This window comes from Kryptolebias marmoratus, linkage group LG10 (assembly GCF_001649575.2).
Source record: "Kryptolebias marmoratus isolate JLee-2015 linkage group LG10, ASM164957v2, whole genome shotgun sequence".
Taxonomy (NCBI): Eukaryota; Metazoa; Chordata; class Actinopteri; order Cyprinodontiformes; family Rivulidae; genus Kryptolebias; species Kryptolebias marmoratus.
The window spans coordinates 7,853,950-7,880,393 of NC_051439.1; the positions used below are offsets into that span (position 1 = coordinate 7,853,950).

At 41.5% G+C, this 26,444-nt stretch overlaps 6 protein-coding genes across 9 annotated transcripts in view; 4 read left to right on the top strand and 2 right to left on the bottom strand.

Moving 5' to 3' along the window:
- Nucleotides 1-368, bottom strand: part of LOC108236083 (microtubule-associated protein 1S) — a 13,329-nt gene extending 12,961 nt beyond the window's left edge. Inside the window, exon 1 of the mRNA XM_017416533.1 lies at nucleotides 239-368. Within this exon, the coding sequence (XP_017272022.1) occupies nucleotides 239-368 (130 nt within the window). The remainder of the gene's footprint in view (nucleotides 1-238) is intronic.
- A 758-nt stretch (nucleotides 369-1,126) lies between these two features.
- LOC108234496 (cocaine- and amphetamine-regulated transcript protein-like) lies at nucleotides 1,127-3,785 on the bottom strand. The gene is made up of 3 exons (XM_017413717.3): nucleotides 3,627-3,785; nucleotides 3,434-3,514; nucleotides 1,127-2,832 (listed from the first exon to the last, which is right to left on the bottom strand). Exons 1-3 carry the CDS (start codon nucleotides 3,759-3,761, stop codon nucleotides 2,725-2,727), a joined length of 324 nt encoding a protein of 107 aa, XP_017269206.1. The 5' UTR covers nucleotides 3,762-3,785; the 3' UTR covers nucleotides 1,127-2,724.
- A 2,361-nt stretch (nucleotides 3,786-6,146) lies between these two features.
- Nucleotides 6,147-9,399, top strand: yju2 (YJU2 splicing factor homolog). Its single transcript, XM_017411978.3, has 8 exons — nucleotides 6,147-6,293; nucleotides 6,597-6,697; nucleotides 7,432-7,576; nucleotides 7,675-7,809; nucleotides 7,911-8,092; nucleotides 8,183-8,333; nucleotides 8,451-8,622; nucleotides 8,809-9,399. Exons 1-8 carry the CDS (start codon nucleotides 6,270-6,272, stop codon nucleotides 8,922-8,924), a joined length of 1,026 nt encoding a protein of 341 aa, XP_017267467.1. The 5' UTR covers nucleotides 6,147-6,269; the 3' UTR covers nucleotides 8,925-9,399.
- Nucleotides 9,400-10,050: 651 nt separating this feature from the next.
- Nucleotides 10,051-17,344, top strand: LOC108237476 (SH2 domain-containing adapter protein F). Of its 4 annotated transcripts, none has more exons than XM_025006073.2 (8): nucleotides 10,051-10,107; nucleotides 12,139-12,388; nucleotides 12,565-12,666; nucleotides 12,856-13,018; nucleotides 14,076-14,333; nucleotides 14,418-14,592; nucleotides 15,377-15,496; nucleotides 16,313-17,344. In XM_025006073.2, exons 1-8 carry the CDS (start codon nucleotides 10,076-10,078, stop codon nucleotides 16,497-16,499), a joined length of 1,287 nt encoding a protein of 428 aa, XP_024861841.1. In that variant the 5' UTR covers nucleotides 10,051-10,075; the 3' UTR covers nucleotides 16,500-17,344. The 4 variants fall into 4 exon arrangements, with proteins under 4 accessions (XP_024861841.1, XP_024861849.1, XP_017274408.1 ...); XM_017418919.3 differs by lacking the exon at nucleotides 10,051-10,107 and adding an exon at nucleotides 10,571-10,667; XM_017418912.3 differs by lacking the exon at nucleotides 10,051-10,107 and adding an exon at nucleotides 10,589-10,794.
- A 98-nt stretch (nucleotides 17,345-17,442) lies between these two features.
- theg (theg spermatid protein) lies at nucleotides 17,443-20,661 on the top strand. Its single transcript, XM_017418939.3, has 7 exons — nucleotides 17,443-17,578; nucleotides 18,049-18,176; nucleotides 18,254-18,315; nucleotides 18,403-18,460; nucleotides 18,695-18,821; nucleotides 20,104-20,266; nucleotides 20,347-20,661. The coding sequence occupies exons 2-7, from the start codon at nucleotides 18,115-18,117 to the stop codon at nucleotides 20,589-20,591; spliced, it is 717 nt and encodes a 238-aa protein (XP_017274428.1). The 5' UTR covers nucleotides 17,443-17,578; nucleotides 18,049-18,114; the 3' UTR covers nucleotides 20,592-20,661.
- A 4,559-nt stretch (nucleotides 20,662-25,220) lies between these two features.
- plpp2a (phospholipid phosphatase 2a) overlaps nucleotides 25,221-26,444 on the top strand; it is a 14,048-nt gene continuing 12,824 nt past the window's right edge. Inside the window, exon 1 of the mRNA XM_017411003.3 lies at nucleotides 25,221-25,470. Within this exon, the coding sequence (XP_017266492.1) occupies nucleotides 25,386-25,470 (85 nt within the window). The 5' untranslated portion in view covers nucleotides 25,221-25,385. The remainder of the gene's footprint in view (nucleotides 25,471-26,444) is intronic.

Below are 26,444 nucleotides of genomic sequence, written 5' to 3' on the forward strand. Positions count from 1 at the left end.
GGGATGGAGGAGGAGGAGGGGGGTGGATGCTGATGGTGACGCATCCTCGACCCACAGGGTGGAGAGAAAAAAGCGACAGGAACACAGCCACCCGCTCTGGGCTTCACCCCCCAGGCGGATTTTATTCGACCACAACTTGCAGGCGCCTGATATTTTCTGTTATCTTGTCTTTTTTATTTTATATTTTAATTTTTGTGCATAATTACGGGAAAACGGGCCGAGCTCCGGCCGCTCTTACCTCTCTCGATGTCCCCGCTGATGCGCTCCGCGGTCCGTCCGACGACGATGAGCAGGGAGTGTTTGTGGGGGCAGAAGCCGAGGTTTGCGGCGGCAGAGACCTCCCTCTCCTGCAGCCGGCTGGACGCCATGTTGGGAACTCTTTGGGTGTGATGTCATTGACGAAAATAAATAAATAAATAAATAAATGAAAATAAGCAAATAATTAAATAATTCGACAGAGGGACGGGGGGCTGCCGAGGAGCAGTGATTTTTTTTTATGAAGGGTTTTAATTAAAGCCAACAAAAGTAATAATAATAATAAAAAAAATCAATACGTTTCTATCGATTGCTCTTAATGAAATGTTCATCACTTCATGCTCTGGTTAGAAAGCGTCCCTTTCATAAATCATTGTGCTCAGACCGTGAGAGTTTTCATTTCTTTTAGTGAACTTACTGATTTCTCATCTTAGAAATATGTTTAGAAAGCAGCTCAAAGCCATTATTAAACACAACAACAGTCAACAAACAGGCAAATCACTCACAAATATACAGACAAGTGCAGATAAGGGTCCCTGAAACAACTGGAAACTGACAAAAGTAATAATAAGGGGGAAATGACTAAAATCACCTAAACTCACCCATTGCTTTTGAATTTTGGTGCAATATAATTATTATTATTTTAAATAATCTAATGAAACTGGCCTTGACAAAGTTGCCAACCTTTAGAGATAATCCAGTGGTTTCTGTCCCTCTCTCTGAGACGTCTGCACCTGTCCTCAGGTGTTTTGTCCCACTCCTCATGGACAAGCTGCTCCAGCTGTCTCAGGTTTGAAGGCTTCCTTCTCCAGATGTTTCAGCTCCTTCCACAGATGTTCAACAGGATTTAGATCAGAGCTCAGAGGCCACTTTCAGAACGGTCCAATGTTTGGTTCTGAGCCATTCTTGGTGTTTTTAGTTGTGTTTTGGGTCATTATCCTGTTGGAGGACCCATGACCTGAGACAGAGACCAAGCTTTCTGACTCTGAGCAGCACAGTTTACTCCAGAAGGCCTTGATAAGTCTTGAGATTTCATTGGACCCTGAACAGATTCAGGACCCCCTGTGTCAGAAGCAGAACAGAACCGAGCCTCCTCCATGTTCCCTTGTAGGTTCAGGGTTCTCTTCTCTGGATGTTTCAGTTTCAGGTCTGTGGACACACAGCTGATGGGACGTGTTGTCAGTTTTGTCTCATCTGTCCAAAGGACATTCTCCCAGAAGCTTTGTGGCTTCTCAAGATGCTTTCTGGCAGATTCTAATCTTACTTTATGATTTGGTGTCCCCTCAGTCATCTTCCATTAAGTCCACTTTGACTCAAACAGTGACCGATCTGACACTGATGACCTTTGACCTTGGAGTTCTCCTCTGATCTCTTTAGAAGTCGTTCTGGGCTCTTTGGTCACCGTTCGTATTATTTGTCTCTTCAGGTTGTCGTCGGTTCTCCTCTTGAGGCCACGTCCAGGGAGGTGGACATTAAACTTCTGAATAATCTATAAATTATTCTCTTTCTGAGCTCCTGAGACAACTCTGTCCTCAGCTTCATGTGCTCTGTGTGGTACACACCATGATACCAAGCAGCCCTGTGACTACCTGTCACCCTTTAAATACTCAGACTGACTGATTACAGGACTGAAGACACCTGTGATGACGATTATAGGACACCTTAGCTTCACATGTCCCTGTGGGCAAATTAGTTCAATCTTTTCTATACTGCCATCCTTTTGTCCAGGCCAGTTTCATGAGTTTGTTTTAAAGATTCTGTTAAACTAAAATAAAAAAGCAATGACCAATTTTGATTAGTTGATTTTCAGTACATATTTTCTTATAATTACTTTTGTCAGTTTCAGGTTATTTCAGTGACCTTTGTGGGTTTTTCTTTCTTTAAAAACAAGGCAAATTTATCAGTGTCTAACTTCCCTCAGTGACACAACAATAAAAATATCATGAATCAATGCATGTCGCCGGCCACTTTATATGCCAGAGTTTTAGACCATGCTTCATGAGCTGTAATTCTAACAGGCAGACACACAAAAACATGATCCTCCACTTTCACCCCTCAGTAGCAGGCAACAATAATTGCCCACGTCCAATGAGACTTTTGGTTTTGTTAGTTAATTTATTGATTTCTTATGTTACAAATATATTTTAGAAACCTTTTCAGGGCCATCTGTTCCATAAAGACAAGCTGAAATTATATGAAAAAGAAAAAAAAAATCTTAATTCTCCCATAAGTTTACACATATAACTCCCCTTGTGACACAGGAAGAAACACATAAATAAAAAAAAACAGTTCCACACAGATCGATATTAGTATTCAGAACATTTAAGGTTTAGAAGGAAAAAAAACAACACTTTACATGATATCTGTAAGTCAGTGACAGCCATGAAACCCTGACATATCTTCATCAATTAAATCCTCTCAAAACCCATCGACCCCTCTTTCATTCCCTTTAGCTCTTTTTTTAAAATTTTATAAACATTTAAGAACGAAGAAGTTACAGGAAGTCCCTCGTGGACAGCTGCACAGCGTGCCGATCCGCGCGCCTTTACGCACGGCGCACGGCTCCCCTGCGTCACACTGCAAACATAACAACAAACATTAAACTGCAGCAACATTAAGAAGTCACATAGTCCGAAAAATCAATGTGATGATGAATTTATCACGTTTCGGTTGTGTTCGACAACCAAAAACGTGTTAATTTCAGACTTTTGGCAAATTAAAGAAGACTTTTCTAATAATAATTCAATTTCCAGCATTGCTTGAATGAATGCATGTCACCTGCCGCCGTTCACGCCAGAGATTTAGACGAAGATCGTTTTATGTTGAGAAATGATGGAGTTGTTCTGGTCATACCTTGAAAACAACGTTAAGGGCAATCTCGCGCCATATCCCAAGGTGCCATGCTCCTGCTCATGACTCTCAGCTACTACCACACTAAATTTTATCTCAATATCTGGAAAACAGGCTGAATTGTAGTGATTTATCGGTTTTCTAAATTCAGCCGTCTGTGGCAGCCATCTTAAATTGGATTGACTTCAATCGGTAATCAGTTTTTGATGTACATCCAGTAATTATTCTCTTAAAGTTTCATTCCACATAGGTCTGGTGCCAGTGGTCCATGAGATACTTTGCTAACAGACACGCGCACGATCGTTCGTGGTTTTTAGCTTTAACTCACAGAAGGCAGCCAGCCGAGCTTCTTCTCTGAAGGCATCTCTTTGTTTCTCAGCTTCTCCAAGACTTCCTGGAGCGCATCGATCTGCCCAGAAATGAAAGGAAATGAGAATTTGTTTGTTTGTTTGATGGTAAAATCACGTTTTTTTTAAGTGATTAAGTTAGCATCTAATTTTCTGGTGAAACAAATGCCTCACCAGGTCTTTCTCCTGCTGTGTCTTCAGGGAGAAGTCCAGGGAGCGCGTCTCCAGAGAGGAGTCGTCGGCGCGCGCGTCCCGGAGGAGGGCGCAGCAGCAGGTGACTGTGAGGAGGAGAGTCCGCGCGCTGACCATGGTGCTGAAACCGGAACAGGCAGGGACAAATGTCTCTGAGTCTCCCGCCCTGAGTGTCCCCCCGTCTTTATAGCGGCTGCTGACATCAGCCAGCCTCTGAAATATTCATCCAGACTTTGGTCTGCGTGACTCCGCCGCGCACCTCTTGTCTCTTTGACAGGAAGGAGCTAAAGAAGCAAACAGGTTAAAGGTGGATTTAGCCTCGATTAGAGAAAAAGAAAGAAGACAAGATCCTGAGAGCTGAGTCAGCACTCACACTACTGTTTTCCTGCTCATACTCTTTATAATTTACTTTAGCAAATTTCAAGCTATTTCAGCCATTCTGGCATGAAAACATTCAGCTCTTTCAGGACACCACAGCTGTGACTTTAGGCTTTTGAAACGTTTCTATGCTGAAATATTTAACTTTCTTTACATTTTCTCTCATAGAAATTCATCGGTCTCTTCAAATCTTTGAATCTTGATTCCTGTGCTCTTTAAAGTCCATTTCAGTATATTTGTTTTATTTTTAGTTACTTATTTGCTAGTTTTAGCTTTTAGCCACTATTTTTGCTAGTTTTAGCTTTTACCTACTCCTTTGCAAATTTTAACATGTAGCTAGTTTTGCTAGTTTTTGCTTTTAGCTGCTGTTATGGTCATTTTAGTTTTAAGCTACTGTTCTGATTATTTTAGTTTTCAGCCAGGTCTGCTGTTTTTTATTTTAGCTTTTAGCTACTTTTTTTTGCTAGTCTTTGATTTTAGCTACCATTTTGCTACTTTTAGCTTTTATTTGCTGTTATGACCATTTTAGCTTTTAGAGACAAATTCCTTGCATGTGAAACATACGCACTTGGCCAAATAAACCTGATTCTGATGAAGGCTTTTAGTTACGGTTCTGCTGATTTACCCTTTTAGCTATTATTCAGATCAATTTAAACTTTTGGTTTTTAATTTTTTCAAATTTTAGCTTCCCCCTTTGTTTTCCTCATTTTAGCTTTTATTTTTTGTTTTGCTAAATAGAGGTTTTGTTCTGATTGTTTCAGCTTCATCAACAAATCTCAGCGTTCAACAATCACCGCTCACTTCACAAGAAAACGCTCATTTTTCTAATTTCAGTCTCACACCAACAATGTCTTTATTTGTTTTGTATGGAGAGCATGAAGGATCAACATCCTGTAAGCTGACACTTTCTGTAATCTGACGAGTTATTTTATTGTGGCAAAGACAGGAGGATTGTTAATTTGAAGCTGGCGAATCAAAGCAGAAGGGTTTGGATTCTTCATTTTTTTAATGAACACTTTTCTTCTTCTGTCGTTTTCATTCTGGTGTTCCCATCTTCTCATGATGTTGTTTTTTAATAAAGCTGAAAGCAGACCTCAGATTAACCCTCACTGACACCAATCTGTTAGCAAGATTAAATTTCCTTCTGCAGGGATAACCTTGACCTCATTGCACACACACCTTTAAAGAAAAGTGTGTGTGTGTGTGTGTGTGTGTGTGTGTGTGTGTGTGTGTGTGTGTTTGTATGTGTGTGTGTGGCAGACAGAGTTGTGTTTGAGCACAACCCCGCTTCGCTGACGTCTCACCACACATGAGAGGTCAACTCACAGGTCATGACCTCCTTCCTGTCTCCTAACAAAGACAGATTAGAGACAGCAACATACAGTAAACGGATGTATATTTTAAAGAGACTTGATTTATTCGTAGGGAAGTGGGGGAAAAAATACAGAAGAACTAATTCACTTTTTAATGTTATATTTAAAAATATGGCATTTTCTTTTCTTTCCGTCAGTTGTACCTTTGTTTTTTTATGGATTTTATGTATTAAAGTGATCTGCCTGATATTAATCTTTAATTTTATATCATCTTCATTGTTAAAGTAATTTTATTTCTAAATAATTCTCTAGATTTCCTTTTTCTCAGATGGTCTCATGACCGGACCCATTCCCATAAAGTTCTGTCCATTTTCTTTTGTCAGCTATAATATTTATTGGTTAAGCTGATCAAAGTCTGATCAAACCGTAAACTACTGAGGAGTTTGATATTTTTATGTTTGAGCTGCATTTTATTTCTCTATCTAAAGAAAGACGTAGAAGATTGGTTGAAACCTCCCCCTCAGATTGTTCCATATCATATTTCTTCAAAACCACAATACCATTTTAAAACATCATCCACAGACCTTTTTTGTCTGTTGGTTTTCTGAATGTGGAGATTTTAATATAAACAGATTTGATTGTCTTGTTAGTTGTGTCTTTGTATTTGTAATAGGTTAATTTTACAAACTTTCTGAATGTACAGCAGGACAGACAGACCAAAAAACAAACAAACAAACAAAAAAGAAATCACTGCTTTTGCAGGTACTCCTTTCTTCCGCCAGGGGGCAGCAGCACAGCTTGAAGACCGGATGTGGACAAACAAGGCAACCGGAAGTTTGCGTTGTAGCGGCGCATTGACAGTGTCCTGAGCTTGTCTTTATTAGCCTTCTTCCAGCATTTTTGTCTTTACTTTGGATTACCAAGAAAAGCAAACATGTCGGAGAGAAAAGTGTTGAATGTAAGTAATTGAAACTTCTTCGTCTTGTTGTGATATAAATGCTGTTTTTAACAGCGTGATAGCTAAAGTAAACAACTAGCTAACGTTACAATCTGTACTAAATCATGTGTTTTATCATTAAACTCGCTTAATGTTTGCAACTACGATGAACATTGCTTCCGCTATTAGTTAGCTTTGAAACGTATGAATATTTTTTAGATCACAAGTTGTATGAAATGCTTATGTGGCCACCAAAGTACGGCTAGCTGTGCTAACCAGAGGCCTTTATTTACTCTAAATAACTTTGCATGTTGCTTTTCACAGAAATACTACCCTCCAGACTTCGATCCGTCCAAAATCCCGAAACTTAAACTCCCCAAAGATCGCCAATATGTGGTCAGATTGATGGCTCCATTCAACATGAGGTATGTCTGTTTCATCAGTAAATGTTTAAATGTTGGTTTATGTTGTCATACAGTCGATTACACAGTTTTACTTCAGAATTAAAGGAGATGCTTTCTTAAAAAGACAAACCTTGCTATAAAGGACTGCAGGCTTCCATTATCTGGAGCTGGTAGATGTTTGTTTATATTCTGTATTTCAATATTAAGTGATAAATTTGCATGTTTAATAGCACTTCAATGATTGTTAGTAACTTAAAGGAGGCAAATTTATGAAGCTATTCTTGACAACTTAGGTAAATGTGGTTAAGTTAACTTGGAGGATTTACTCTAAGTGTGGTAGAATAAAGCAGAATTTCAGTTTCTTCATAAGCTCTTCAATACTACATTATTCTTCACAGATTAAAGCTAATCTACAAGCATTTCACCACATTCCCCCAGTTTCTAAGGGTAATTCCTAAAGTTTTTTGTCACACAAACAAAACAGCAATGAAATCGTCTGACAAATTTCAAAGAAAACTGCATGTAAGAATCCAAAAATCTTGTAAGAAGATCTGTTCAACTTCCTAATTGTCTATTTGGTTGTCCTGATGAGATCTTGTTTTCTGGTTTAATTCAGTCCGTTGCAGAAGTCCCGTTTGCCTTGCTTTGTTTACAGTTAAAGACTGTCTTGTATATTTTGGCTTTATTTAGGATTTGAGTTTCTGAATAAGATTCAGTTTCTGGCCCGTGTGAACACTTTGCCTCTGTGCTGACAGGTGTAAGACGTGTGGTGAGTACATCTACAAGGGGAAGAAGTTCAATGCACGCAAAGAGACCGTTCAGAACGAGCACTACATGGGCCTGCCAATTTTCCGCTTCTACATCAAATGTACTCGCTGTCTCGCTGAAATCACATTTAAGGTGAGCGTGTCAGAGTGTTGTCGCAAGCTTTGATTTTTTTTTTTTCTGAAAGATGTCCTTAGTAATGTGGAAAACAATCCCTCATGTTGTAAATACAGACTGACCCAGAGAACACGGACTATGCCATTGAGCATGGCGCAACACGTAACTTCCAAGCGGAGAAGCTAATTGAGGAGGAAGAGAAGAGAATCCAGCAAGAGAGAGAAGATGAGGAACTGAATAATCCCATGAAGGTTGGTGTTTTAAGTTTGTTTTTGTTTTTTTTGTTTTTACTTAACGTTCTTCAAATTAATACTAGGAACATATAAATGAACTCTGGTCCATCTCCAACCAGGTGCTGGAGAATCGCACAAAAGACTCCAAGATGGAGATGGAGGTCCTAGAGAACCTCCAGGAACTGAAGGAGCTCAACCAGAGGCAGGCTCAGGTGGACTTCGAGGGAATGCTCGACCGCTACAGAGAGATGGAAAATAGGGAGAGGGAGAGGATAAAGGAAGAAGACGAGCGCGAAACAAAGCGAGTGGAAAAGGCTCACGTAGTGAAACACAGCTGCTCTGTCACAACGAGACAACACGTCTAAATAGATTTGTATTTGTTGCTTTCCAGAGAAATGCTGGAGCGTGTTCTTGTGAAAAGACTGAGGGACTCTGACTCTGATTCAGAAAAGGAAGAGGAGAGCAGCAGCAGCCTTTCAAAGACGTCCAGTGGAGACAAACCAACAGACATCCTCACCACTGACCAACACACCGAAGCACAGGTTTGTACCGCCCCTAAGATAATTTACCTGTAAGAGTTTGGGTTATGTATTAATTTGTGCTAATCGTCAGGATTAGCTCATTTAAACAATGGGTTGTTTCTTGCCCTGTTTTTGCAGGGAGCCTTGTCTGGGGGGGTGAAGAGGGCCAAGGTGGAGAGCTGGGAGAGGAGCGTCGGGACCCTGGGAGGCAGAGGGGCTCTCGGCTCCCTGGTGGTGCGAAAGAAAGCAGGAGTGACGGTCAATAAGTCTGCAGAGGAAACGACTGCTTCTCCTCCCACCTCACAACCAGGTAACATATTTTGTACCATGATTTGTCCCCTGTTGCAACGCAAAAATGTAGAAATACTCTCCGTCTGTCCAGTTCATCTTGTGAGCTGGATATCTTGAAAAATAAGCGTCGTACGACACGATAAATGGTCTTATACTCAGGTGGTCTGATTTTAAAAGCGCAGTGAATATGTTATTTATTTTGCAGGTTCGAAAACATCAATGTCCGACTCTTCAGTGGCATCAAAAGCTGCAGAAAATGGCTCCTCGTCTCTCAGCCTGCTGGGGGCGTATTCAGACAGCGACAGCAATGACAGTGACTGACGCTCAGCTGGAGACAAAACAGAAAAACAAAACGGGATTCATTTTTCTGAGCCACGGTTGAAATCATTTGGTGTTTAGGTTTTAGTGGGCAGATATTGGCATCAGCTGCATTAAAGTTTAACAGATCCACTAATTATTGGACATGTTATCAGTGAAAATGTATGATTGGAAGAAAGCAGTTTCAATGTCTTTAAGTGTCAGAGAAGTTTTATTAGGATCTCAACTTAAAGAAGATGTCAGTTTGTGATGCAAACAAATATATGCTGCATATTTTTGTTTTGAATAAAATATATTTACCTCTTTGTTGATGTAATATGTTTCCCATGATATGCTTGAACTGGGTTTGTTGTTTTTTTCATCTAAAATGTTAAATCTCGTATTTTAAAAAGCATTTAGTCTTTATTGAGGAGAATATACCTTATCTTTGAAATGTTGGAATAACTTTTGTGATAAAAATAAATGTGAGATATTACGAGATTGTTGCAATTCAGAATTTGTTTAATATGAAATATTTATAAGACTTATGATTGATTGGTTAAAAAATTGGAACTGCATTAAATTATAATCTTGTTTTTTAATTCAACCTTTTTTTTTGCTATAAAGGTTTATCTCAAAAACTTCAATTGTAAATATATATGTATGTATTTTATGCTACTGTTCATGAGCTTTTCTGGATTTTTCTCATTTCTATCAGCTTTATTTATAAAGCACTTTTCAAACACAAGTGCAAAACAAATCAGAACAATGTAAAAATAAACACATTGAAATAAGACAAGTTTAAAATACAATTCAACCTGGAGAGACTCACGACAAAGAGAAGCTGCAATTAAATGGTTTTATTTGACATGAATGACATAAGATATTTGGCGCTCGGACCTCGGCGGAAGACGCGAGTGCCGACAATAGCAATGCGCTTCGAGGAGAAGCTCAGGTTGAGCATTAGGGGCGTCTTCCCCGGGCCAGACACTGGTGGTGGAGGTCGAAGAGGGGAAGGAAGCTTGAGGGAGCTGGGAAACTGGAGGTGGAGAAGGGGTGGAGTTGGGCTGAAGATCGGCCGGCGAACGGATGGGGCCATGATGGAAGTCCTTTAAACGAAGGCTTGCTCGCTGATTGGATACACTGGAGGCGCGGTCTGATGCTGATGGGCTGAGATGGAGGTGCTCGACGCAGCGATTAGATGCAGGTGAGGCTGAAGCAGGTCTTCCAGTCTGAATTTACGCCTAGGCTTCATTTCAATTAAGATTAACATTTATTAAAGAATTGGAGAAGAAGATAAACAGCACAAAAAGTAAAGAAAATTCTGTTCGATCAATTTTTTTTGTTGTAACAAAGTTTTTAGGCAGTAAATCTTGTACGGTTGGAAAGCTTGTTTATTTCCTCCTAAATTGTGCCGCGTTTATTGTGTTTCCTGATAATGTTCCCCAAATGAAAGAATGAACAGAACTGGTCCGAGCGCAGAACCTTGTGGAACGCCAAGCTCGGGTTGATAGCTGCATCACAATTAGTTATATTATTGGTCATTTTTGTTATTTTAATAATAATAAGAAAATAAAATGGTTCTAACTTTGATAGTGCACAAACAATACAATATATAATCTGCATTTAAGTGTTGAAGAAGTAAATCTGTTGCTTTAAAGTCGGCCCAGTAAAAATCCGCGCCCTCCCCTTTAAGGCCGTCTGCCGTGTTGTGTCTGCGATGCTGCGGCTAGCTTCAGCCGAGTGGCCTGCTCGACCCTTTGTCTGGTGAATGTTTATGTTTTTTATTTTTATTTTTATTTCTTGGGACGGACAGGAACAGTAAAAAAAGCTGCCGGATGATATCCAGAAATAAATAACTGGGAACGGGGAGTCGCCAGTGCAAAGAAAGAGGGTGAGAGTTAAAGAGCCGCGTTAGCTCCGTCTAGCTGAGCTAACATTGACTGCTCCTCAGTCACTCACTTATTTAATAAATGTTTAAATGAAAAACAATCTTTGTCTGCTGTTTAGCTCGGTGTTAATGGATGGGAGGTGATTGTTAGGTGGATTAAACATTTTAATCAACTCTTTCTGGTAACTGGATGTTTGCCTCGATAGCTAGCTAACATCAACTAAACCCAAGTTTGTGCAACTTTCTGATTCATTTTGGGGAAAACTCATTATATTAGCTCCTGTTGTTAAAGTTACTGGACTTAAACCAAGGTGGCGTATTTCTTTCATCAAAGACTTCATATATTGGCTGGCAAATCCTGAGTTTTTTATTTATTTATATGATGATTAATAAGCGCCGCAGGTCATAAGATTCGTCATCTGAGTAAAAGATGTTATTTATCCATTTACATGTATGTCTGAAATACATAATCTCTATGAAGTGATCCAGATTTGGGCCAGTTCTCCCCCAAATTACAAATGCCCCATCTCCAATGCACTCAGAAAACAACAGAGCCAAACCACCTCAAATATCCGTAATCTAATTTTTAAAAAGTACTAATTGCAAACTATGAAAACAAACTTTAAAAAGTTTATTCTGAACTTTATCAGATGGTGCAGCTTGAAGGAGTTTACTTTAGTAGTTTCCCAGATATGTTGATATGCCGTTCTGAAACGCGGGCATGTGCTCAATGTAAACAAAGCACTTTTGTCTGCAGGCTTTACTCAACAAATCTGGGTGTAAATGCGTACCAAAGCATCAAAATTGCCGGGCTTCTTAATCCCATGGACAAACGCTCGGGGTAGTTGGCATCCGTTCACAAATTCTGCTCGCAAACTCATAATTTCAGAGCACGTTAACCATCATTACGAGATAAACTGTGCGGGTTTTGATTTTTACTTTCTGAATTACATTCATGACATTGGAATGAGTCTCTTTAAATCCTAGCACCAACTGATCTGAGCCCAAATAATCATTTCATCATGATCATCTAAATCCAAGTGTCAGCCAATATCCTTTTTTTGTTTGTAGGACACTTTGTTATAAATTGCCATCTTAACGAGGCGGAGGAGTTTAAGTGCTACTAATCTCCTCTCAATAGGATACCAAAACTCCCAACATCGAGTCTTTCTGGGGATACAGGCCCCAGCACCTGCTGCTAGGGTCTTTATCCGTGGAAATACATGTGCAGGATAAGCCATTAAAGGTTCATTGTAACATAGGCTCAATCCCTGGTTACTAAAACTGGCTTTAAAATACAGATAACAACAAACTATGTGCCCTCCTAAATTATCCCTCTGTCCACAGATCCATGGCAAAGTGGCTGAAGGACTACCTAAACTTTGGCAGCAGGCGTGATCCTCCCCAGCCCCCGAGGCCAGATTACACAGAAAGTGAGATTTTAAGGGCCTACCGAGCTCAGAAGGAGCTCGACTTTGAGGATCCGTACCAGCACTCTGACAAGGAGCGCCAGAATGGCGGTTTCAGCTCGTGTACCGCGACAGTGAGCCTCCCCTCTTTCCCCGCGTTTGGTTCTGTGCTGCCGAACGGTGTGGAGGTACGACACAAAATGGCCGTAAATGTTGCGCGTGTTTGGTTTGTTTCACCCCAAGCGCCATAAGTCACCGCGTAATGCCATGCTTTTGGATCATTTTTTAGGTTGTTTATCTGCGTACGTCATGAACCTAACCACAGTCGTTTTGATTTGAATTGATTTAATTTGCGTGTGTTCAGGTGAAAGTCGTGTCTCCCAAACACAGACTAATTAAAGTGGACTCTCAGGAGTTTGGGCGCTGTAAAATTCCTCTCAGTCCGGTCACTGTTCAAGAAGAACCTGTAAGCACTTTTTCTGTTTCGTGTTTCATCTTCCACTTAACAATTTTTTTCTTATTTCTCTTCACTTTTATTCATTCACTCATCTTCATATCTACTGTTTAAGCTCCAAATTTGTCTTCTGAGTGGAAATAATTTTTTTTAAATTACATTTATTTTGCATGACGCCCTTTTGTTTGTTTCTCTCTCGAGGTGGTTCCTTCTGCCCCGGCAGCACCAGATGCTGAAACGGATTATTCTGATCCGTTTGATGCACGTCCAGAGCTGGGAGCTGGGAAAAACTGGGAGCCCAAATCTCCACCGACAGACTGCTGCAGCTACATGGAGCCGTTTGAGGCCCAGCGGATTATTTCAGGTTTGATACCGAAGATTTTCCTTACAAAGGTCCGCAAGGCTCTTAGAGCGCTCCCGCTCATTGTCTGATCAGAGTTTGTGACGTCGTAAAACATGCTCAGCAGTTTCAACCAACACAATAATATGTCGAAGGAGCTGAAGCTTGAGGGAAATCAGGAGATGTTAACTTTAAATCTAGATCCAGATTATTTCTCAGACATGCAGCAGCAGATAATCACATAAATTTGGTGATGAAGACGGCCACATTCATCATTTCCTGTAGAAGAAGCAAAGCCAGAACGTGTCAGTGTGAACAAAGTAGATTTATCATGTGTTAATATGTTTTGAAGGTAGTTTTTCTTGATAAATTAACTAAATTCTCTCAAAGTTGTGTATTATAGGGTTACTTATCTATGGAAGGATATTCCAGATGCTTTTTTGTATTTATTGGTTCAGGTGTAGCACGCACACGACTCAGACATGCTGCTACAAGACGACTGATTCCTGTTTTGATGATGGCGGCGTTTGTCCGTTGAGTCACACGATCACGTGACGAGTTCTCCCTCTCTGTTTTTAACGCTGTGGTTAGGATCAAATGTAAAATTATTGCTGTTTTTAAAGGTTAGCAGCAGCATGTTGTACTCTGAACCGCCATTATTGTTGCTTGTTTATACACTCGTCCTAAGATGGGGCGTATTATGGTATGGCGCCGTCCCCGACCATTCACAGATCCATCTGACTGTCTGTGGACAATTTCTTGTCTGAACTCAAAAACCCTCTAACATAGAAATGTCAAACTGCATATCTGGGCACCTCATGGGTTGAGGATTATCCCTATTGCTTTCTGCGTCATGGGGTCGAAGGTCAAGGTCACAGGTGACCCCTTTGTGAAAACCTTGTCTGAGCTCCAGCTTCACATCTGAGTAACACAGGGAATCCTTTGTTCCCTAGACTGCCTACAGACAGGTGTATTACGTGCCGTTGGCGGTGCTCTTCTTTAAGTGTTGCATTTCAGCGTCTTGTGTGTGTTGGGGCTTTAAACTCTGCAGAGTTGTTGACACGTCTGTGTTCCCGCGCAGAACTGCAACACAGCGGCGTGACTAACAGGTCTGCGAGCGGAGACAGTGGCCAGCTCTATGACAACCCCTACGAGGAGAAGAACCGCCACCACCATCAAACCGCTCCTCCAGCGCAACAGCAAACGCAGAATGTCGACGGCGGACTCGGTGCCACAGAAAACAAGGAGAGCCGGCTCCCCCAAGACGACGAGAGGCCGGCTGACGAATACGACCAGCCGTGGGAGTGGAAGAAAGACGACATCTCCAAGGCTCTCGCAGGTGAACTGGTTTCCCCATCATTAGAAATCTGTATGTGTTTGTTTGTTTTCTAAAATAAACTCAATTTTCTCCGTCTGGCTGCAGTTCAGTTCGAAGGAGCAGAAAGAGAGCGCTCACGAGCTCAGACAGACCAGACCTGGTTTACTAAGACAGGCTCGTCATCGGCAGCCTCTGATTCCACCACGCTCCGTCTTGTCGGCGACACACCTCCTCTGCTGGGGGAGAGAGTGGATCCGTTCCTGGCTCTGGAGAAGCAAGTGTAAGTGAAAACCCCGCTTTAAATGAGAATATCTGCGTTCTAAACGGGTTTGCTTTTTCCTGACTCAAGTTTTATTGTCACACCGGTCCCAAAAACTTGTTTTATTTTCTTCAGCTACGTTCCAGGGATCTTGTAGTTTGAGTTTTCACTTATAAAGTTCATAACATTTATCTCAGACTCATTCTTGGAGCACTTTACCCAGTAATGCTGAAGTTACATCACTGTACAAACGATGAGCTCAGCTTCATTTTAGGACCTAAAGGATATAAAACCAAATGTTTGGGACGTAACTCAGAGATGGAGTCGGTGACTCGGAGGTCTGGGTGTGAGATTTTGCTTAGTTCAGACATCCTGACTTACATTTGGGGCTGCTCAAATATGGGGAAAAAAATCTTAAATGCAGCTGATGAAATTGGTTATTTAACACAATTACTCGTAGATTTTGGAAACTTTGCAGAAGAGTACGCTTGCAGAGTGCAAGGAGTCAAAATAATTGTTTGGTGATCATTTGAAATTAAAAAAAACTATAAATTTGATCCATTGCGCAGCACTTGTGTACTTAGATGTAGACATTAAAAGGTCTCCAGTCCTAATAAAGCATGTCTGCTTGTTTGAAGCTTTTAAAACACAGCTGAAAACATCCCCCCTCCTCTGTCCTTGTTTGGTTTTTAGTTACGAGTGATGATTTGAGCATTTTGAGCAATTTGTCCCTTGTTTTTATGTATTTTATCTTGCGTTTATATTCTGTTTTAACATTTATTTTTTACCTCGTGGATGCCTGCAGGTGGTACCATGGAGCCCTGAGCCGCTCGGAGGCAGAGTCTCTGCTGACTCTGTGTAAGGAGAGTTCCTATCTGGTGAGGAGCAGCCAGACCTGCCGCAACGACTACTCCCTCTCCCTCAGGTAGACGCTCCTTCAGCTGTTTGTATGTCAAAACTTTCAGCTCATTCAGGAGATGGAAGCTATGACATGTTTTTTATTTTCTTAAATAGTTACATTTTATTCACAAATATTTTCCCTATAGAAATACATTCAGATCTCGTCTGGTCCTTCAGAAACATTTTCTTTAAAATCTGCTTCAGCAAACTTCCTCGGTTTTTGTCTTCTTATGCTACTGTTAGTTTTTAGCTACAGTTCTGCTAATTTGAGCTTCTTGCTAGTCTTTTGACTGGGGTTTAGTTACTTTTAGCTAGCATTTTGGTACTATTGTCTTTTAGCTAGCAGTTCACTTCTTTTAGCTTTTAGCTAGCAGTTTGTTTCTTAAAGCTAGCGATTTCGTTCTTTAGCTTTTAGCTAGCATTTTTTTTCTTACAGCTAGCGATTTCCTTCTTTAGCTTTTAGCTAGCAGTTTGTTTCTTTCAGCTAGTGATTTCCTTCTTTAGCTTTTAGCTAGCAGTTTGTTTCTTACAGCTAGCGATTTCCTTCTTTAGCTTTTAGCTAGCATTATGTTTCTTTTAGCTAGCAGTTTGTTTCTTTAGCTTTGACAGCCCAGTTTCAGCTCCTTCAGCAGAGTCATTCAGCTCTCTCTCATTGTGTTTTAGCAGAAAAGGTGTTTTTCCAGCTCTTTTCATAAATGTATGCGTAAAGTACGAAGACATTTTGTCTTTTAGTGACTCTTTGAGATGGGTGTACAGCTCACAGAGCTGCTTTAGTGTTTCTTTTTCAGTATGGTTATGTAAAGTTTTAACACATTTTGTGTCGTCGTCTTTTTATTGTTAGGAGTTGTAAAGGCTTCATGCACATGAAGTTCACCCAGTCCGCAGACGGGCGTTACGTCCTTGGGGAGAACAGTCCTCCGTTCTCCACCATCCCCGAGGTCATCCACTACTACACGACACACAAGCTGCCGATCAGAGGAGCCGAGCACATGTCCCTGCTGTATCCCGTCATCGTGCAGACCCTCTGACACAGACGCACACATACTGTTCCTCCCGGTGCTACTGAAAACAACACGCGCTCATCGTTTTACTCACCTCTCCCCACGTTTTCACGGGCTTTTTCCTGCACGACCATCCTACCTGCACTGCTTTTAAAAGGTAGGCTTGTTCGGTGCCATTTCATTTTTTTTGCCGCGATCCCAGTAAGGACTGTCGCAACCAAACGAGAGAGCTCGGTGTCTCATGAACGTGTGAAATCATGTCGTCACTGAAACCTCAGCATCTCGATGCCATGTACTAATAATAGTCAGTAACTATTAATAATGAGGTCGTTAGCTGAGCACTTTTAGGTCAAATAATAAAACTCCAAGCCTGAAGTGTCTCAGAACAGCAGAATTTATATATTACTGCATGGTATCTGTTTCTGCCATGTAGTAGGTGACTGTTTTTATAGCTTGTGCCAATATAATTTTTTATTCCCCTTTATAATTTTCGTGATTATTAGCAGTAGATGTAGCAGAGTTGAAAATGCAGTTATAGCTACGAACAACACTGTTATTACCCTTTAAGTATTAGTGACTCTATGAACCAAACACTACATAATCCAGGTATTATCTGTGTGTTTCAGACTTCTGTGAATGTCTTCTGATGTTATATCCTCAGCTTATCGATTCAAAGTGTTATTTACGCAAACGTGTCAAAGAAACCTGACTGGTTGGCTTCACAACAGACTCCTGCAGTACATTTAAAGTATTCTACACAGAGCTCGTGGCTTTGCGATTCTGGTTATTAAAGAAGCTTTGGTAGCTTGTTTACTGTGCTGTTTTATACGGATTTAAAGTATCAGCTGAAAAATAAAGGTGTTGTCTGTTTTCAAATTGTCTGCGCGCCTCTTTCGTTTATACGTTTCTGCGTTTTTGGAAGTGTCAGAAAAGTTAAACATCATCCAAACCTGATAACACACAGCCGGAAAAGGTTTTATGTGGTCCGAAACGAGCCGAGGAGACCCGATCGCACCTCTGCTCGTTATAAAACGATCCCCGGTGGGCCGTCACCATAGCAACCAGCAGGTGTCAGTGTCACCACAAAGAGGGACTGACTGCAGCAGGTAAGAAGAAAATTGCATGTTTAGGTTTTCTGCTTTCCATAGGAGCATGTAGGCTCTCTTATGAACTTGCAAACATTGTGACAAAGTAAAACTTGTTTGTTTGGACCCACTGTTTTTACTTTTACAACAAAAATAAGGTGATGTATTTTAATTATTTAGCTTCATTACCAGAAATGTTTTTAAATTCTAAAATGCCTTTAATGCAAAAATACCGAATCCATCCTGAGAAATTATTAATTTCATCACACAAGAGGAATAATTAAACGCTATTATATAACACAGACACAAAACTCCTAACTAGATGTGTACAGGATCACCCAGTTCCTATAAGATGGACTAGTTTTTGTTAAAATCAACATATTCTGTCAATATTTTCAGCTTTAGCCTCCAGACAAGCTCAACATTAGGAAATATTTTCTACAAAAGTGGAGGTGTCTCCTTGTGTTTGTGAAGCTGTGTTTTTTTTGTAGAAATGAACGTCTGAATCCCTCGTGTCGCTTCCTCGGCGTGTCAGAGCAGCCGCTCGGGGCGTTTCCATGGCAACTCGAACGCATCAGCTCGCTCTGCCCAAATCCAACCACCTCAGACATCCCGATCGGTAGGCCTGGCCCCCCCCTGCATCGCTGCGCTCCGACGCTCCGGTTCCTTCTCTGATCGGACCTGTCTCTGTTCCAGCCGATCTGTTTACTGGCTGGACGAACTGCCGCAGCAGAGGAGCAAATCCGCTACAACAATTGGTAAAATTCTCACTCTGTTTCTGCTTTTGAGTGCAAACTTTAAAAATTAACTAAAATCAACATGTTTGATTTTCCTGCTTCCCACAGAGTTAACCCCTCGTTGGTCAGACTTAGCCCGAAGTAAAACGTTCTACAATCAAGTCGTGTAAATACATGAAGCTGACCTGAGTGACTCGTTCTCTCTCTCTGATATTTTGCTACTTGTTTATCTAGATTACTCGCCAAGTTAAGTCTTGCTTTTAGAAAAAACAAATAAAGTGTAATGTGCTGTGATGTATCCATTAGGTTGGTATAAACCAGATGTTGTAAAGCCACCTTGCAGTCTTTTTCCCAATTTTATATTTTCAGTTCCCAGTTCTGATTCCTGCTTCCTCTGCAGAATCTCTCCCATATGGGAGGTGAGCCGGTGGGCCCTCAGGGCCGTGCCATCGGAGCGGTTGTGTGTTTTGGCTCAACCTCGGGCCCCTGCAGCCGGCTGGCAACCTGCGCGCCCTCTGCCGAGCCCTGTGAGTACAACACACGTCCATCAGAAGTTTATTATCTTTGACACGTTGTGTATCCTGCAAATAATTAAAGTCCACCTTCAAGGGAGCAAAACTGCTGCAAACCTGGTAATCCAACTAGTAGTTATTAAGATGTTTAAGTGTGTCCAAATAATGTGAACTTTGAAATTTTGTGAAAAGATTATGAATGATAACTATCTTACCTGTTGCAGATAGCTCTTTGAACAGCCTCAGTTTGGAGAAATAAAGTTTAATTCTGACCGTAGACCGAGGTGGACAATCCTGGTCCTCGAGGGCCACCATCCTGCATGTTTTCCTTGTTTCTCTGCTCCAACACAGCTGGTTTGAAGCAACGGGTGATTAACAGGCTTCTGCAGAACATGAAGAGGTGATTTAACCACTGAATCAGGTGTGTTGGAGCAGAGAAACAAGGAAAACATGCAGGATGGTGGCCCTCGAGGACCAGGGTTGTCCACACCTGCCATAGACTGACGAGCTAACAGCTAGTTTAAACAGGGCCAAGACCAAACGTCTTTGCTGCCATCTTACCATGCCACCTTTACACCGCTGTCAACACACAGTTAGTCTAGCAGATGTACTCCTGTCGGAAGGAGGAGGTATCCAAATTGGGCATCTTCCAGTTGACGCGTGCGCAGAAATATTAGCTCACGGACTTCAGTCCCTGTGAACGACGTTCCTCACTTAAACTAAAGTGCTTTGAAGAGAAGGAAACAAAGCTGGATTGTTGCCTTTTGCACACCAAGTGAGCTCAAGCCCCGCCCCTCTCTTTGACGCAGACACTAAAGATAATTGAATGAAAATTGTTTTGGAATATGGCACCACGGGGCTTACTTATTTAATTAATGGACGATTGTATATCCAAACAAAAAGGCAATCCAAATCTTTTTAGGTTGGAGTTGTTTTCAGATAACAGCAATCCCCTTTGGTCTCGGTCCGGCTCGGACTAGCTGCTAGCTCGTCCATCTACGGGTCATAATAAACGGTTTCTTTCAAACTGAGGTTGTAGGATAGTGTTTGTTCAAAGCCTTCCCAGAGAGCCGCACATGAAAAGATCCAAACAATCACTTTTTTTGTAGCGTTTCAGAAGAGTTGACACTAAAAATCCTGAGAAATGACGCAGCAAAGGGCTGCAAAAAGCCAGAACTCATCTCAGTTTGCAACACAAAATGACCCCGAACATTAACGCTTTGCACGCCTCTGTAACGAAGTTGTGCTTTTGTAGTGTTGACTAAAATCTCATCTGTGGCCGGACATGTGAGTGTAGTTGAGCAGCGGAGCGCAGACGGCCGTCGCCTCCTCGCGGGTCTGCCAGCTCGCCCAGGCGAAGAAGAGACGGGAGGTTCAGGGGGCGTCCGGCTACAGACCTAAACCTCGACCCGCGACCCACTTGCCGTCAAAGACGTCCGCGCACATCGAGCTACTCGCTGGTAGGTCTGACTTATTTCTTTTTTTTTTTTTGTGTGTTGCTTTGCGCTGCTGCTCACCCGGCCGCTCTTGTCCTTTTCAGCCCCGAAGCAAACCCACCGCAAGTGGGAAGGAGCGCGCTCGGTGCGCTGGCCGGTCTCCAGAGCCGCCAGGAGCTGCATGGCCACGCAGAGGCTTGTCGAACTGGCCCGCCCTAAAACGAGGCCCGCTCTGTTCGAGGGTCACGACCCCTACGCTGTTAGCCAGGCGGCCCTCTCCGCCAGCCCGTCTCCTCGGATACAGGAGCTCTGTCTGCCTCTGCCTCGCAAATGTAGCTCGAGGGAGTGACGCCGGTCACGAGGAGGCGTTTACCCCCGGTCACAAAGTTCATTTTAAATAAACTGAATGACAAAGCTTTCTTTTCTGTTGTCTTTTTTGCCACCTTGGACTCGCACCTCTGCGTGAAACTTATGAAAACTTCCAGCAGAAACAGCATGACTTCAGGTTGACATGGAGCTTTTATCAGCTTTAGTTCAAAAGGCATAATACTTAGCTTATTAAAACCTGAATTAAATTATTCTACCCTGACAGTAGACGGAAATAGTGGTCCAGTTGAAATGTTTCAATGCAGAGATGGTTTAAAACTGGATTGGATCATCCTGGACTAAAAACAGAATCTTTAAAATGCTGTTTCTTATCTGTGAGACATTTATTATTTTTATTTACCTTCAAAACACTGAATAACTTCATTTTTAGCTCCAAAAACCCAGACAGGGTTGTCATAAACTGAAAGCAAATCCTTTAAATTGAATTTCTTGAATAGAATAAAAGTTTCACAAACTATAAATTGTGGTTTTAAGCTTCTAGTTTTAGTGTAAACAATCCAGTCCTGGTTTGAACAGCCTGAGTGTCGTAGTTTTTATACGGGACCAGCTCCAATGTCATCTAGATGCCAAAAGAAAGCATTCAGACTGTCTGTTTCAAACTTTCACACAGAGACTAAAGGTTTTGCAAACAAACAGCTGAAAGTGGGTCAATGACAACAACAATGATGAGAATATTTATTGCTACTAATTACCAAGAGGCATTTCTGCCCAACAATCCAACTGATGTATCAGAAAGAAAAGCTAAAAGAAGGAGAACATTTCAGTATTTTTTAGCTGTTTTTAAACAGATGGTTGTTTAAGCAAACATTAATCACAGAAACAGAAATTGTGCTCTTCTTAGGGACTGTTTGAACTTGGTGACAAATCGGTGTTTTAGTTGTTGAATTTTTACGCACAGCGTATGAATGTGTGTGTTTTTATGTCAAAATGCACTTCAGCAAGCAGCAACAAAGGCCAGTCGCTCACTCAAGCTTTGCCCCACAGCTCCCTCTGCTGGCGGTAAAGTGAAAGTGCAGCACACACCTGGCAGCTCAGCTGGACTCCTCCACCTGTGGAGCTGCGACTACACCCTCCACTACAGCTCCAAAAACCAACCAGCAACAACAGAGTGACATACAAATACTGCTGTTTTTTTTAACCATAACTCATATATTGAAGGAAAGTTTGTTGAGACATATTTGTAGAATACAGAAACATTTATGTCTCCTGATGTGCTAGATCAACAGGATTTTATCCTCAACGTATCCAAAAATATAGTATACAAGCATTTTTTAATATATTTTTTCTCGTTTTATTATTACCCAACCACTGAAAGGTAAAGGTGGACAGTAATGTTTTTGCTCGTGTGTTTATGTGTCTGTCTGTTAGCAAAATATCTTGTGAACCACTGGGTAGATTTTAATGAAATGTGCAGAAAAGAATAATTGAGTATAGATCTATAACTGGATAACTTTTGGAGTCAGCACGATTCAAGATGGCTGTCGGAGCCAACTGACCTTAAAAAACATAAAAGTGGCTATAACTTTGTGAATTTTACAGGTATCAACCTAAACTTTAGTGTGGTAGTAGCTGAGAGTGATCCCTAATACATATTTGGACTACAATACAGTACAATATGAGAAGAGACAAGACAATACGATTCAATACACAGGATTTTATTTTATTTTAAATACCAGGTGGTAAGGAATCACTAAATCTAAATCTGGACACTTGTTATTTTATCTGCCCTTAAGCCAAAGTGCCTGACCCTCTTCATGAAATACTGTTTCTATGTGGAAAGATATTATGACTTGATTGTTGTTTGTGTGTATTTTCACTTCACTTAAGCAGCTGGTGGAGGTACAAGAGACGCCCGATGTCAAATACTCGAAGTCGTGTTGGTTGATGAGCTGCAGGACGTCTACACACCTGCCTGTTGTCTTTGCTGCTGGTCAAAACAATATGCCTTCACCTGAAGCCAGAGAAATCTCTCTCAGTGATCTCTGCACCGAGCCCTGCTTCTACCCCTCCACTAAGCACCTGTCCACAGTCTCCCCTCACCCTCCTGCCTCTCTTTAATCCAACCCACCCACTGAGAGTCAAACCACACCTGTCTGCTTGAATTATGTCAGTCTGCCAGCAGGTGGAGCCAGTGAGTCAAATGTTTTCCACCATTCAGCTCCTCGGGAAACCTGCAGTTTTCTGAAACAGCTTCAAAGCCCAGGATCTTTGTTCTACTTCAGCAGAGCTCCTCATCCCTCTGTTTTACTCTCTCACCAGACAGAAGACGACAATCACTAAAGCTGCATCGTTTCTAAAAGAGTTTGGACATTATTTCCATCTGTTCCTCAGCTTGGTTTAGTGGATTTATCCTGCTGCCCTGCACAGTGTGGTCCTCACATCCCCTCTGATGTTTAGTTTCAGGCTTCGAGTAGTTTATAAGAAAAAGGTTGACACAAAGGTTATGTTATTATTAAAATAAGGAAGCACAAATCAGCTGTCCTGGATGTTTTAAGCTTGCTCAGAGTTGAAATCTTTATTTCTGTGTCGAAATATAAAAATATTCTTTGTCAAATATTATTTTGTTGATTCTTCATGTTTAACTTTGTGTATATTTTTGATGTTAAACAGTGTTTGAGCCGTAGATTTAAAGCTGAAGGGTGTAAATATCATAAATGGCTGCGTTTACCGTTATCTTAAATTTAACCCAAATAACTGAGGAATGTTTATTTATATTTAAAAAAAAAACATTTAAGACTTTTATGTTACTGTCCGTAGGCACAGTGTTAAACGAGAACAAATATATTGTTAAATTGTTAACAGCAGCTCTAACCTGTTTTTCTTAGACCAGGGGTGACAGCCCTGGTCCTCGAGGGCCACTATCCTGCATGTTTTCCTTGTTTCCCTGCTCCAACACACCTGATTCAGTGGTTAAATCACCTCTTCATGTTCTGCAGAAGCCTGTTACTCACCCATTGATTCAAATCAGGTGTGTTGGAGCAGAGAAACAAGGAAAACATGCAGGATGGTGGCCCTCGAGGACCAGAGCTGTCACCCCTGTTCTAGACCTTCCCAACATTTTTCTTTTTTTTTTTTCCGGTCAGTCTCTTTGCCTTCAGGTTTGTTTTCTGGTAGAAAGACTAGTTTTCCACAGCAGATGTGAAAAACTAATCGTAATGGTCAAAGTCGGAGTGAGACAGCGGTGCTTAAGGTGGTCGAAGTGTCTGAACACAGCTCTCTCCTGGGCGACTGTAGGGCTGGAGTTTTTGCAAAACAATGTATTTTTTCATTTTTCTAGTTTGTCTTATTAAGCGTGCTGTCAGGGAGTGACAGACACAGGTGCGTGGTTACCATAGTGACATTAATGGAGCACTGGAAGCAGCTTTAACATGTATGTTGGAGCTTTGCTCAATCAATGAGCAGCAAATAATGAATCGATAGAAAACAAAATTTAAAAGAAAGTATTTTCTGCTAAATGCAGTGTAAACACAGCGCTGAAAGACTGCTGACATTTGATGAAGAAGCTGAAGCCGAGTTAAATCGAAAAGAAGCAGAACACTAGCTAAAAGCCAAAAGCAGCACAATACTAACTAAAAACCTAAAAGGAACAAAACACTAGGAAAAAGTAGCAAAAGGCTAGCAAAACTGCGCAAAAAGTTGCAAAAGATTCTAACTAAAAGATAAAGTTGTGAGGACAGCTAAAAGCTAAAAGTAGCAAAAAAAATTGCCAAAAGGAACAATCACTAGGAAAAAGCAAAAAGTTAGCTTAATGCTAAAGGTAGCAAAAAGCTAGCACAAAGTAGCAAAATATTTAGCTGAAAATTAAATTTGCAAAAGGCTAGCTAAAAGTATTAAAATATTAGCTAAAAATTCAAAGTATCAAAGAGCTAACTAAGAGCCTCAAAAAGCATGCTAACTAGCTAACTGAAAGCTAAAAGTAGCAAAAGACTAGCTGACAGCTAAAGTAGCAGAACAATATCTACAATTAGATTCACAGTAGCTAAAAGCTAAAAGTAGCTTAAGAAGACCTAAATAGAGCAACATTTAAGTCTTCAACTACTTTTGGTTTTCAGCTACTGTTTTTAATAAAGCATATTTCAAAGAGAACAGTATTTTTTGCGTGCATAGAAGAGATTTGTGTATTTCCATGGAGAAAACGTAAATAAAGTTAAATAATTTGAAAAGTATAGTCAAAGCAACCAACTCCAAAAAGAGCTGCAGGTTTTGATCTATGAATGGTTAAAGTAGCTCAAAGTCTGTAAAAATGGTACGGAAAATAAAATAAAACAGGAAAACAATGCTGATTCAGCTGTCACACTCTTAAAAATAATCATTATTAACAGATAATGTGTCGATTTTAATCCGTTCAAACACTTCCTGCACCGAGGAAAACCTGGTGTGTGCAAAAAAAACAAACTAAGAAAACCAAAACTGCGCTGAGTATTAAAACCAGCAGGAAATAAATGAAAGTGGAGAGAAAGTTGAGGGTTTCCCCCTGCTGGGAGGTAACCGTGAGCCCTGGGTTTTTCATGGTCTCGCGCGGACAGCCTCGCCCTGCTGCGGAGGGAGGAAGGGGCGGGGCCAGAGCGCGCGCTGCAGCGCACCTGAGGCAGGCTGACAATCAGAGCCGAGGCAGGTAGACAGAGGAGCTGGAGCTGGAGCCGGAAGGAGGGCCAGGTCCGAGCTTTTTTTTTTTTGTTTGTTTTGTTTTTTGTTTGACCGGCCCGCGCGCTCACAGGTGTTCCTGACGACAAGGTGCTGAACCCGCGGCTCAACGATGAAGGAAAGCGGCGCCGAGGGAACCGCCAGGGTGAAAAGGAACAAGCTGCTCGTCGTGGTGGATATCATCTGTGTCTTCATCGGTGAGTGGCTGCTGCTGCGAGCAACATGGCTGAAAATGTAACTGGAGCCACACAGAAAGCTGCAAAACACTCTAAAAAATACTCAGGCTCACCTTCTGACTTATTGGTTAGTTACAGATAATTCACATGTTCGTGGGCCACTAAAGGACTAACGCTCCGTGGAACAGGTCACAGGGAAATCAGTACGTCAGATGCGTAAATTGCGTTAAAACGACAACAACAAAATAAAGTTCAGTAAACTTTGCCTCCAGTCTTTATCTGTTTTGCCTGTTTCCCCACCCTGAGCGGGACTGTTCCAGGTTTATCACTGGGAGACACTGGAGTGATTGCTTCACTGAAGCAATCAGAGGTAAGACGGGGGAGGAGAGGGTTTATCTCATCTGTCCTTCTCATTTAAGGTTTTGAAACCGATGCTTGAAAGTGTGTGTGTGTGTGTGTTGTTACCTACCACACCAACTTGTCAGGACCCACCACTACCTCATATGTTCAAACGCCATGTTTGGCTGAGGAGTTGGGGCTAAGGTGTGAATAGAGCTTAGGATAAGGGTCAGGGTTAGGCTACAGAAATGAATGGAAGGGATAGAAATATGTGTGTGTGTGTGTTTTTAAATCATCTCATGAGCTGAAATGTGGCGTAAGTAGTAGCCAAGGCTGATCCCCAACTCGTACTCTGAGCACTAACTAATCAAGCAAGATTTGTGTTTAATCAGGGTTTTGACTAGAACTGTTTGTCTGTCAGCAAAATATCTCAAGCACCACAGGACCGATTTTAATGAAACCTTCGAGAAGCAATTAACTGGTTGTACGTTTGGAGCCAATCCGGTTCGCCGCCGCCGCCGCCACAGCTACCTCACCTTAGCCGGCATGGCAAAGGGTCAGAACTCGTCCAGCTTTCCAGACGCTGAGCCAAGACCTGGTGTGGAAGTAGCTGACAGTCGTCCTCATCCCAAAATGTCCCCCTGCACCCCCCCCCC